The sequence below is a fragment of the Entelurus aequoreus genome, linkage group LG14 (assembly GCF_033978785.1).
Source record: "Entelurus aequoreus isolate RoL-2023_Sb linkage group LG14, RoL_Eaeq_v1.1, whole genome shotgun sequence".
NCBI classification, from domain to species: Eukaryota; Metazoa; Chordata; class Actinopteri; order Syngnathiformes; family Syngnathidae; genus Entelurus; species Entelurus aequoreus.
In genome coordinates this window covers 15826769-15839268 of record NC_084744.1, presented here as the reverse complement: position 1 = coordinate 15839268, position 12500 = coordinate 15826769, and the positions used below count along the sequence as shown (strand labels likewise).

The 12500-nt window shown below is 35.8% G+C and overlaps 1 protein-coding gene across 1 annotated transcript in view; it reads right to left on the bottom strand.

Annotated features, from left to right (window-relative positions):
- casq2 (calsequestrin 2) overlaps positions 1–12500 on the bottom strand; it is a 21047-nt gene that overhangs the window by 808 nt on the left and 7739 nt on the right. Inside the window, exons 4-9 of the mRNA XM_062070525.1 lie at positions 11389–11500; positions 9059–9132; positions 8851–8981; positions 5335–5380; positions 5198–5252; positions 818–918 (exon numbers count right to left, since the gene is read on the bottom strand). Of these exons, the coding sequence (XP_061926509.1) occupies positions 818–918; positions 5198–5252; positions 5335–5380; positions 8851–8981; positions 9059–9132; positions 11389–11500 (519 nt within the window). The remainder of the gene's footprint in view (positions 1–817; positions 919–5197; positions 5253–5334; positions 5381–8850; positions 8982–9058; positions 9133–11388; positions 11501–12500) is intronic.

Below are 12500 nucleotides of genomic sequence, written 5' to 3'. Positions count from 1 at the left end.
TAAAGACAACTTCAGATTGTTTTCTTTGTTTAAAAATAGAACAAGCACATTCTGAAAATTTACAAATCAAAATGTTGTTGTTTTTTTTACACTTACATGTTGCAGTTAATAGTATTCTACCTTTATTTGTCGTTATTTATATTTTTGAATAAATTATGTGATAATGTTCATCAGTCAACTTATTGGTGTTAATTTGCAATCTATCAAGATAAAAAAAATTAGGGAACACTTTAGTATGAGGAACATATTCACCATTAATTAGTTGCTTATTAAAGTAACAAAGACTTAATTTAGAGTTATTTGGACACTAGGGGAACATATAAGGGTTAGGGTTACTAATAAGCAATAATTCTGAGGTTATTGAGGGAAGACTCTAAGTTAATGGCTTACTGGTTGTATAATAAGGCCATTCAGAATAAGGCATTAATAAGTACTTAATAATGACCAATTAAGAGCCAATATGATACTAATTTGCATGTTAATAAGCAACTAATTAATGGTGAATATGTGTTCCCCATACTAAAGTGTTACCAAAAATTATATAAAAATCTAATTACAGTATGTTATTTATGTAGTTTGCTTATTTTCCTCGACTGGTGCACTGACATCATGTGGTTTATTTTTGTTTACATATGTAGCATCATCTACAAAGGTACAAATAATTGCTATTGCAACATCTAGTGGACACATTTAGAACAGCAGTTTCTTTCATTTAAAAATTTCGGCTCATTTTATTACTTAAAACCTGTTCGCGGGCCTGATCCGGCACGCAGGCCATACGTTTGACACCCCCGCTCTAAAGTGTGTGACCTCTCACCAGGGGGAAGTCATCAGGGTCAATCCACACAATGCTGAGCTCAGGAAGGTGCGTGTTATCTCTTGCCACCTCCTTCAGGATCTCCAGGAACTCAAAACCATCTGAAAGGAAGTGCAAAGGTTTTACACTAGAAGTATATAGCACAGCACCGAGAGAACCAATGTTGTAATTGCGTTAATGAGTTAATAGCGCTCATCATTTTGGTGTAAACAACCGTGCAGCAAGGGTGACAACAGCTGACATGCAACATTTTCAAGCGCGTGCAGAGGTAGATAAAGTTGTTGGATGTTGACCACTCATCATGCTTCAAATGCAGCTATCTTGTGGAGTCAGCATGTTGTAGATTGAAGCAGGGACGTGGGACCAAATTCTTGGCCCCCTTTACACACTTGATATGGTTACATGCACTCAAAAATAAACTAATGCATGGATTTAGTTAAACCCAGCTTTTTAAAAACACATGTAAAAACCTTAGTTAGGTTTTTGACTTTAAAAAAATGTCATTAACATACACCATATTGCCAAAAGTATTTGGCCACCCATCTAAATGATCAGAATCAGGTGTCCTAATCACTTGGCCACAGGTGTATAAAATCAAGCACTTATGCATGGAGACTGTTTCTACAAACATTTGTGATCGAATGGGCCACTCTCAGTGATTTCCAGCGTGGAACTGTCATAGGATGCCACCTGTGCAACAAATCCAGCCGTGAAATTTCCTCGCTCCTAAATATTCCAAAGTCAACTGTCGGCTTTATTATAAGAAAATGGAAGAGTTTGGGAATAACAGCAACTCAGCCACCAAGTGGTAGGCCACGTAAACTGACAGAGAGGGGTCAGCGGATGCTGAAGCGCATAGTGCAAAGAGGTCGGCGACTTTCTGCACAGTCAGTTGCTACAGAGCTCCAAACTTCATGTGACCTTCCAATTAGCCCACGTACATGGAATGGGTTTCTATGGCCGAGCAGCTGTATCTAAGCCATACATCACCAAGTCCAATGCAAAGCGTTGGATGCAGTGGTGTAAAGCACGTCCCCACTGGACTCTAGAGCAGTGGAGATGCCTTCTCTGGAGTGATGAATCACACTTTTCCATCTGGCAATCTGATGGACGAGTCTGGGTTTGGAGGTTGCCAGGAGAACGGTACATTTCGGACTGCATTGTGCCGAGTGTGAAATTTGGTGGAGGAGGAATTATGGTGTGGGGTTGTTTTTCAGGAATTGGGCTCGGTCCCTTATTTCCAGTGAAAGGAACTTTGAATGCTCCAGGATACCAAAACATTTTGGACAATTCCATGCTCCCAACCTTGTGGGAACAGTTTGGAGCGGGCCCCTTCCTCTTCCAACATGACTGTGCACCAGTGCACAAAGCAAGGTCCATAAAGACATGGCTGACAGAGTCTGGTGTGGATGAACTTGACTGGCCTGCACAGAGTCCAGACCTGAACCCCATAGAACACCTTTGGGATGAATTAGAACGGAGACTGAGAGCCAGGCCTTCTCGACCAACAACAGTGTGTGACCTCACCAATGCGCTTTTGGAAGAATGATCGAAAATTCCTATAAACACTTTCTGCAACCTTGTGGACAGCCTTCCCAGAATAGTTGAAGCTGTATAAACTGCAAAAGGTGGACCGACATCATATTGAACCCTATGGGTTAGGAATGGGATGGCACTTCATGTTCATATGTGAGTCAAGGCATGTGACCAAATACTTTTGGCAATACAGTGTATCTAGAACATATCCAAATAAAAAAAAGTTCCATCAAAATCAATATAAAGTAGCCGGAATCTTAATTTAAATATAGCATTTCATTACTTACTTAAATATGGTTATACATCTGTCAAGTTTTTATTTGCTTCTGAGTGTCAATTATAGATTAATTAGCAGATTCACATACAACTATCATCAGTGGGTAATATGAGTCATAAAAATACGTAATTGTTATTATGATTATCTTGTTATTAGTGCATCTCCTGGGGGGTTTAAGTCTTCCCTTGCCTTTAAAACCCAGTGGCGCCTCTTTTCAAATAACTTTAATGGAGGAACCATGAACACACAGCAGTTATGTGGAGAGGTGGGAATCTTTGAGACTACAATTCGATTATTTGTTTTTTAATGATGTATAAGCATTATATTGTATTATATATTGTTAATATTGTGTACACTATTATATATCATAAATGTATTATATTTAAATATTATTGGCTACTGTACATAACTTTCTTCTGTATACTGCAACAGATATATTATTGTTCAACTATAATGTTATATTTATTTATCTTAATATGTATCAATTAATTTGTATACCGTATTTCCTTGAATTGGCGCCGGGAATATAGTATTCGCCTGCCTAGAATTACAGCCGGGTCAAACTCGTTTCGCAAAATAATTAGCGCATGCTTGGCACTTCCGCCGGGTCAAATATGAGTCATTAAATGACTCCCGCCTCCAGGTGGTAGAGGGCGCTAGTGATCCTTCTTGCGACTACCAGTACTGCAGGAGACAGGTACTGCAGAAGAAGACAACAAGCAGCAAGCATGCAGCAATTGTTTGCTTGCACTTTTAACATGGAGGATTACATATCTAAAATAAAACCGTTTTCTAAACTGGACTTTCAATCGAAGCAGGAGGTAATAATTAGAGGAATATCTCCAGAGACTTTTAAAATTGAAGAAAGATGAGAAAGACTGCCTTTGATCAGAAGCAGCTGCACATGGACCCATCTACAAGTAAAGGTAAGATCATAATAACGTTTTTTTTATTAAATGTGTTTTTAATGATAAGGTATGCGCCGGAGTGAGAAGAGGTTTTAAAATAATTAGAGCATGCTTGCTCATTCCGCATGGTTTTGGTAACCGCAGGAGTGAGAAGAGGTTTTAAATTAATTAGCGCCCCTGCGGCTATTCAAGGAAATACGGTATTTGATGTTTTTTGTAACTTACAAATTCAGATGACAGACTATTAAATCTACAACATTTTCAAAAGCCCTTGGCCCCAATGACGATTTTATATATATATATATATATATATATATATATATATATATATATATATATATATATATATATATATATATATATTACACACACACACTATTGTTCTGTTACAACTAAAAGTTGTAAACTCATGTTGTTGAAGTGTGTTATGCTTATTACTTTTTATTCAATTAACATTATTACATGTGTATTAGTCGCCATCATGTGGTCAGGACAGTTACTACATCTTTGAGAAGTGTGTACTTTGAATTGATTGATTGAAGCTTGTATTAGCAGATTGCACAGTACAGTACATATTCTGTACAATTGACCACTAAATGGTAACACCCGAATAAGTTTTTCAACTTGTTTAAGTCGTAAATCAAACTTTATTGACCAGAAGTTGCATAAGCCAAGCAGAGAAATTTACGGTGCCAGCATGTACTTTATGGTGGTTATTTTCGAAGAAATACTGCATATGTCTTTTGTTTAAGGTTGCATCGCCGGTATGTATCATACATTTGCATAACATACAGTATATATATATATTGACGGTATTGTTTGTCGTTTTAATTTCATCCTTTTTATTGTCAATAAACCTGCTGACAACGCTCATCGGCCTCCAGAGTCGTGACGTAAGAAAGGTGTTAAACAGCCCTTGCATCAGACATGCACCCCCTAACGGCACAACTTTATTGCCAAAAGTATTTGGCCACCTGACGACTCACATATGAACTTGAAATGCCATCCAATTCCTAACCCATAGGGTCCAATATGATGTGGGTCCACCTTTTGCAGCTATTACAGCTTCAACTCTTCTGGGAAGGCTGTCCACAAGGTTGCGGAGTTTGTTTATAGGAATTTTCCACCATTCTTCCAAAAGCACATTGGTGAGGTCACACACTGATGTTGGTCGAGAAGGCCTGGCTCTCAGTCTCCGTTCTAATTCAGGTCAGGACTCTGTGCAGGCCAGTCAAGTTCATCCACACCAGACTCTGTCATCCATGTCTTTATGGACCTTGCTTTGTGCACTGGTGCACAGTCACTGAGCTCCTGAGAGCGGCCCATTCTTTCACAAATCTTTGTAGAAACAGTCTCCGTGCCTAAGTGATTAGGACACCTGATTCTGATTATTTGGATGGGTGGCCAAATACTTTTAGCAATATAGTGTACACACACACACACATACGGCCAGACTTTTTTAACCCTATGCGGCCCACGAGTCACAAGGTTTGGGGACCCCTGGTATAAACAGTATTGTAACTGCACTACTCAGCGTAGAGTAACATATATCTAAAACACCAACTAAACCTATAATTTATATTTACGTCCTAAGAATGACGTTCATCAATGTGTTCTATGAGTACAAAGGCAAGAGTGGAACAACAAGGGTTGACTTACCTGGATCCTCCTCCTCTGCAAAAGCCACGATGTGGATGCCTTCAATGTCGTCCTCCTGAAAACCACCCAAAGATGTGAGAATGTAGGGAAAATAGGGAATTCTAAAAAAAAAAGTTCTTGTTTCCAGGCTGACTTACCCAGGTTTCAAACATGTCCTCTGCACGCAACTTTCTCAGAGTTGGCCTAACGGCACACGATAAAAAAAACAAAAAACCGTGTGAGCTGCACAACAATACAGTTTATTTTGCACCTAATATTTGCACCGTACGCTAATAAACACACATTTCAAAATACAGTATACATATTTATATATCCTATGTGTATGATATTACTCTGACTAATAGTTGTAATTTCAACTAAAACTGGGAACATTCTGAATGATTCTAAATACTAGTATTGGGACAAAAAAAGAATAAAAGATAAAAAGAAATCAATAAAAATTATTATAAAGAAAGACAAACTTAAATTGGTACAAACAATATAATAATTGTATTTTCGCTATTTTTAGTTTAGGTTTTTTTGTGCATTTATCTTGTGTTTTTTCTTAACTGTGCAAGTTTTTCAAAAATATTCTTAGAAATAATTATAGTATGTTATATTAAAACTATAGTTTTAAAAAGTAATAAATTAGAGTGAGTACACCTTTATTTATTTTTTAAAAATAAACATTTTAACTTTTACTACTTGTTTTTACTACAAATGTTTCTCAAAAATGGAGAGCATTGCAAATAATACAAAATAGTAACATAGTGAACAAATACATCACAAATAAATATATCCATCCATTAGTTCATGTGAGTGTGAGAAATATAATTGACAAAAATATAAATAAGCATTTTTTTTTAAATTAAGAAATAACATAAAATACATTGAAATACAATATGTATTTTATGCATGAATTTTAACTTCAATATTTAATCGAGATTTTTTTTTTTTTGCTATAATTCAGAAAATGTAATAGTTCCATTTTATTGTGTAGTCATTTTATTTCAGACCCAGGGGGATCCATATCACAAAAGAAAAAACATACAACCAGAAATAAAATAAATTATAACAATTGTATTTTTGCTCTTTTAGTTTCTGATTTACTTTTCTTTCTTGTACATTTATCCTGTTTTTTCTTAAATGTGCAAGTTTTGTTTTTTTATATATATTCTTAGAAATAATTATAGTATGTTGTTTTAAAATGATAGTTGTAAAAAGTAATAAATAAGAGTGAACACCTTTATTTATTTTTTAAAGTAAAAATGTTAACTTTTACAACTTGTTTTTCCTTTCTCAAAAATGGAGAGCATTGCAAATAATACAAAATAATAACATAGTGAACAAATACATCACAAATAAATATATCCATCCATTAATTCATGTGAGTGTGAGAAATATAATTGACGAAAATACAAATATGCATTTTTTTTTTAAATTAAGAAATAACATAACATACATTGAAATACAATATGTATTTTATGCATGAATTTTAACTTCAATATTTAATCGAGATTTTTTTTTTTTTGCTATAATTCAGAAAATGTAATAGTTCCATTATATTGTGTAGTCATTTTATTTCAGACCCAGGGGGATCCATATCACAAAAGAAAAAACATACAACCAGAAATAAAATAAATTATAACAATTGTATTTTTGCTCTTTTAGTTTCTGATTTACTTTTCTTTCTTATACATTTATCCTGTTTTTTCTTAAATGTGCAAGTTTAGTTTTTTTATATATATTCTTAGAAATAATTATAGTATGTTGTATTAAAATGATAGTTTTAAAAAGTAATAAATAAGAGTGAACACCTTTATTTATTTTTTAAAGTAAAAATGTTAACTTTTACAACTTGTTTTTCCTACAAATGTTTCTCAAAAATGGAGAGCATTGCAAATAATACAAAATAGTAACATAGTGAACAAATACATCACAAATAAATATATCCATCCATTAATTAATGTGAGTGTGAGAAATATAATTGACAAAAATATAAATAAGCATTTTTTTTTTAATTAGGAAATAACATAAAATACATTGAAATACAATATGTATTTTATGCATGAATTTTAACTTCAATATTTAATCGAGATTTTTTTTTTTTTGCTATAATTCAGAAAATGTAATAGTTCCATTATATTGTGTAGTCATTTTATTTCAGACCCAGGGGGATCCATATCACAAAACAAAAAACATACAACCAGAAATAAAATAAATTATAACAATTGTATTTTTGCTCTTTTAGTTTCTGATTTACTTTTCTTTCTTGTACATTTATCCTGTTTTTTCTTAAATGTGCAAGTTTTGTTTTTTTATATATATTCTTAGAAATAATTATAGTATGTTGTATTAAAATGATAGTTTTAAAAAGTAATAAATAAGAGTGAACACCTTTATTTATTTTTTAAAGTAAAAATGTTAACTTTTACAACTTGTTTTTCCTACAAATGTTTCTCAAAAATGGAGAGCATTGCAAATAATACAAAATAGTAACATAGTGAACAAATACATCACAAATAAATATATCCATCCATTAATTCATGTGAGTGTGAGAAATATAATTGACAAAAATATAAATAAGCTTTTTTTTTTAAAATTAAGAAATAACATAAAATACATTGAAATACAATATGTATTTTATGCATGAATTTTAACTTCAATATTTAATCGAGATTTTTTTTTTTTGCTATAATTCAGAAAATGTAATAGTTCCATTATATTGTGTAGTAATTTTATTTCAGACCCAGGGGGATCCATATCACAAAAGAAAAAACATACAACCAGAAATAAAATAAATTATAACAATTGTATTTTTGCTCTTTTAGTTTCTGATTTACTTTTCTTTCTTGTACATTTATCCTGTTTTTTCTTAAATGTGCAAGTTTTGTTTTTTATATATATTCTTAGAAATAATTATAGTATGTTGTATTAAAATGATAGTTTTAAAAAGTAATAAATAAGAGTGAACACCTTTATTTATTTTTTAAAGTAAAAATGTTAACTTTTACAACTTGTTTTTCCTACAAATGTTTCTCAAAAATGGAGAGCATTGCAAATAATACAAACATATAGTGAACAAATACATCACAAATAAATATATCCATCCATTAATTCATGTGAGTGTGAGAAATATAATTGACAAAAATATAAATATGCATTTTTTTTTAAATTAAGAAATAACATTAAATACATTGAAATAAAATATTTTATGCATGAATTTTAATTTAAAAATGTAATCGAGATTTTTTTTTTTTTTGCTATAAATCAGAAAATCTAATAGTTCCATTATATTGTGTAGTCATTTTATTTCAGACCCAGGGGGGTCCATATCACAGAAGAAAAAACATACGATAAAACCCAAATAAAAGAAATACAAGCAGAAATAAAAAAAAAGGTGCATCTCATTGTAATCCCATTGGGTTGAGTTTTTTCTTGCCCTGATGTGGGATCTGAGCAGAGTATGTCGTTGTGGCTTGTGCAGCCCTTTGAGACACTCGTGATTTAGGGCTATATGAATAAACTTTGATTGATTGATTGATTGATAGATAAGGTATTTTGGAAAATCACAGCACTCACTTAACATCCAATGAGAAAACTCTAAGTTCACAAACGCTACGACTGGCTCAGCACTTGCAGGTCATGTCCTCACAATGTTTCTGATTGTTTACCGTTTGTGCTCGTTGATGAACTCCACCAGGTCCTCTTCAGAGTGAGGCTTTCCTGGGACGGTGACGGGCTCCTCCATGAAGGGCTCGTAGAAGTCCACCTCGTTCAATTTCAGGGTCAGCTCTTTGGCCACCTGAGAGCGTCAAATCATTGACTGTGAAAAGAACGAGATGGCAGCAGCTGCGACGGCATGCCTGCGCGCTCACTCACAGACTTGTCAAAGGTGGCAAAGAACTTAATGTGGGGTTGAAACTGCTCGGCGGCCTCCTTGAAGGCTTCGTAGTCTGAGGGCACAGAAGGGAAGAAGAGAATGTTATCTCACAGGCTGCCTCCATCACGCTTGTGCTTTCCGAGGCTGACATTTGCACGTCGGCGGGCGGAAATAGCTGAACTTTGTGCCGCGCTTATTGCTCCCACAGAAGGCCGGCTGCAGGTCACGGGCGCAAATGTGCAGCCTGGGACAGAAAGAGAAAAGGAGAGAGAGAGAGAGAGAGAGAGCAGCTGCATGGACGGGCGGGATAAAAATGGAGCTGTAAATCCGTGGAAATGAAAATGCACTCATGGGGGACGCTGGTGGCCTTTTAATTGAAAGGCAAATAGTGTAGACATACCAATGTTCTTGTTGTCAAAAATGATGTTAAAAACATGAATTCAGCAGCCTTGTGAATGCTTTATACCTAATAGAGAATCATGTTTTTCGAGATGTTCAGATGTAGAAATGAACATCTGATGCACTGCCCATGAACGGTCTATTTTTGATCTTTTTTCATATATTAGGGGCACCAGATTATAGGGCGCATTAAAGGAGTCATATATATTTATTTTTTTTCTAAATTGAAAACACTTCCTTGTGGTCTGCATCCATGTTTTTCAACCTTTTCTGAGCCAAGGCACATTTTTTTCATTGAAAAAATTCTGAGGCACACCACCAGCAGAACACATAAAAAAATCTTTACTCAGTAGCCAATATTGACAATAAAAAGTTCTCGCAATTGTTGGATATGAATTTAAACCATAACCAACCATGCATCACTATAGCTCTTGTCTCAAAGTAGGTGTATTGTCACGACCTGTCACATCACGCCGTGACTTATTTTGAGTTTTTTGGTGTTTTCCTGTGTGTAGTGTTTTAGAAGTCTCCGTTCTAAAACATTGTCCTTTACAATTCTAAAAGCTTTTTACAAAAATCTACTACTCTGCTTGCATGTCAGCAATCGTGAATCGAATCATGACCCCAAGAATCGATATTGAATCGAATCATGGGACACCCAAAGATTCACAGCCCTAGTTTTTAGTAAGTGTCAAAAAGTCGGTATTTTTTATGTCTAAAAGTCAGGATTTTTATGTCAAAAAGTCACTATTTTTTCTAAGTGTCAAAAAATCAGGATTTTTTTTCTAAGTGTCAAAAAAATCTGGATTTTTTTCTAAGTGTCAAAAAATCAGGATTTTTCTGTCAAAAAGTCAGAATTTTTTCTAAATAGTCAAAAAAATCGGGACTTTTTCTTAGTGTACAAAAATTGGGATTTTTTCTAAGTGTAAAAAAAATTGGGATTTTTCTAAGTGTCAAAAAGTCAGGGGTTTTTCCAAGTGTCAGAAAGTCAACAAAAAGTCAACAACAAGATGGCGGCTAATCTTGGCGCTAATGTAGCTTCACCACGACAATCAAGTTGGCAAACTTTTGGCAGAACAATCTTTTGCTGAACTTTACCTTCAACTCCTGCCTCGTCAATAACATATCTCCACTTTGGTGTGAGCGATGTCAAAAGACGAGATGCGAGATGTACCACTACTGGCGCGCCATTTAATGCTAACAAAAAAAAACTGCTACTAGCAGCTGTCCTGACAATACTAAGTGGAGATGAACTCTCTTGCTGGACTTCATCTTTGACACCTGCAGCTCCACATTGGTGAGTCTTTGGAGTGAGCAAAGTGGAATGACAACACGGGACACGCAATGCTAACAAGACCAAATGCCAACAACACAGCTAATGATCGTAGCTGCGACTGTCAAATTGACCATTTTTTTACAGAACAGCTTACGCCTGTGGTTTCAGCACACGCATGCCCAGTTGTAATTTAGAGGAATTACCCAGGATGTGATAGCAATGATGTCTGGAAAATCCTCCGGGCTACCGGTGAGTACAGTAATCTACAGTAGAACACACTTAAGGCAACTATGCTGGATGGAGTGAGTACAAAGGTGACTCTATGGGTGTTTTTCATTTTAGAGGGATCTAGTTATGTAAAAAAAAAAATCATATTTAGAAGTTCGAAACAGTTTTTTTATGCTTTAACAAAATATTTGATTTACTAATGATAATCTTACTTCGTGGAAATCTGTTTACCAAAGTCAAGCCTGAAACCAATTAGTCATGATAAACAAGGAACGATTGTATAAGCAAATCTCAAAGTGGATTTTTTTCTTTTTATTTCAATAGCGTTCCTGTTCCTATCTCAAGGCTAAAAATGTTTTTTAAAAATTTTTTAAAAAACGTTACAGCAGTGCCAGTCAATTTTGGCAAAGGAATCTTCCTACTCACGCTCGGAGTCCTCTCCTTTGAAGTAACCTATGACCCGGATGTCCTCCTCCATCCTGTCAAAGGCCCTCAACTCCAGGGCGTTGTCGATCACCTCCACTGGCTCCTCCAATAGCTGCATGAGAGTAGTGCGTCATTTTCAGGTCCCATGAAAAACAAAAGGATCTTCTACTCCAGAGGTCGCCAACCCGTCGATCTTTGGGACCCTACCGGTCCATCGTGAAAATACAAGAAAAATAAATATGTGTCAATATGACATCAGTGTCACCCCTGCCCGGCGAGTGACCAACACTTGCCAACAGGCACGCATTTTAACCCCTGAACACACTTCACTCGCTCGTCTTGCAAATGTGCATGGCATGGCATGCACAAAAATCATTGAGTTGCAACAATGCATTAAGGCTGGTTGTTGCAACAAATTGGACGTTTTCTAGCACCCAGCATCAAACAAGTATTTTCTGAATCACGACCATCATCGCTTGCCTTCGACGGGAAGCTGACAAGCTAAATACTAGAATCCGTGCACGTTGCTCCAAAGTACAGATTTTGTGTTGATTTTTATATACAAAACTAGACTGTGGAGGGGGGCGTGGCCTGCCGCGGAACGGGGTGCGCCAGGACCGGCCTCGAAGACAGCGACAGGTGCGTAGATGGCCCAGGTGGGCCTTGTTATCGCCTTTATTAGCAGCAGCCGGGATGAGACAAGTAGTTGGAGTTGGAGGTGCTGCTGGGCGGAAGCAGGAGAGAAAGACAGTTTGCTGGAAAGCAAAAGCCTCTGGACATTTATGAAAATAAAACAGTGTTATACCCTGAATTCCGGGCTCTCCTGGCAGTGTGAGGTGGTCCGAAGAACCCACTAGAGGGCAACCTCTACATCGACATTTACATGTTCAAGCGCAGTTATATATGATGAAACAAGGTGGAGGCATAGGAAGGACTTCCTCGTTAAACCCCTCTTAATCAAACACAAAAAAAAACAATATAGTGTTGCCAATCAGGCTTCTCCCAGGTGCATGTCTTTGGAGGTGGGAGGAAGCCGGAGTACGCGGACGGAACCCACGCAGTCACGGAAAGAACATGCAAACTCCACCCATTGTTACGGTTGGGTCGCGGAT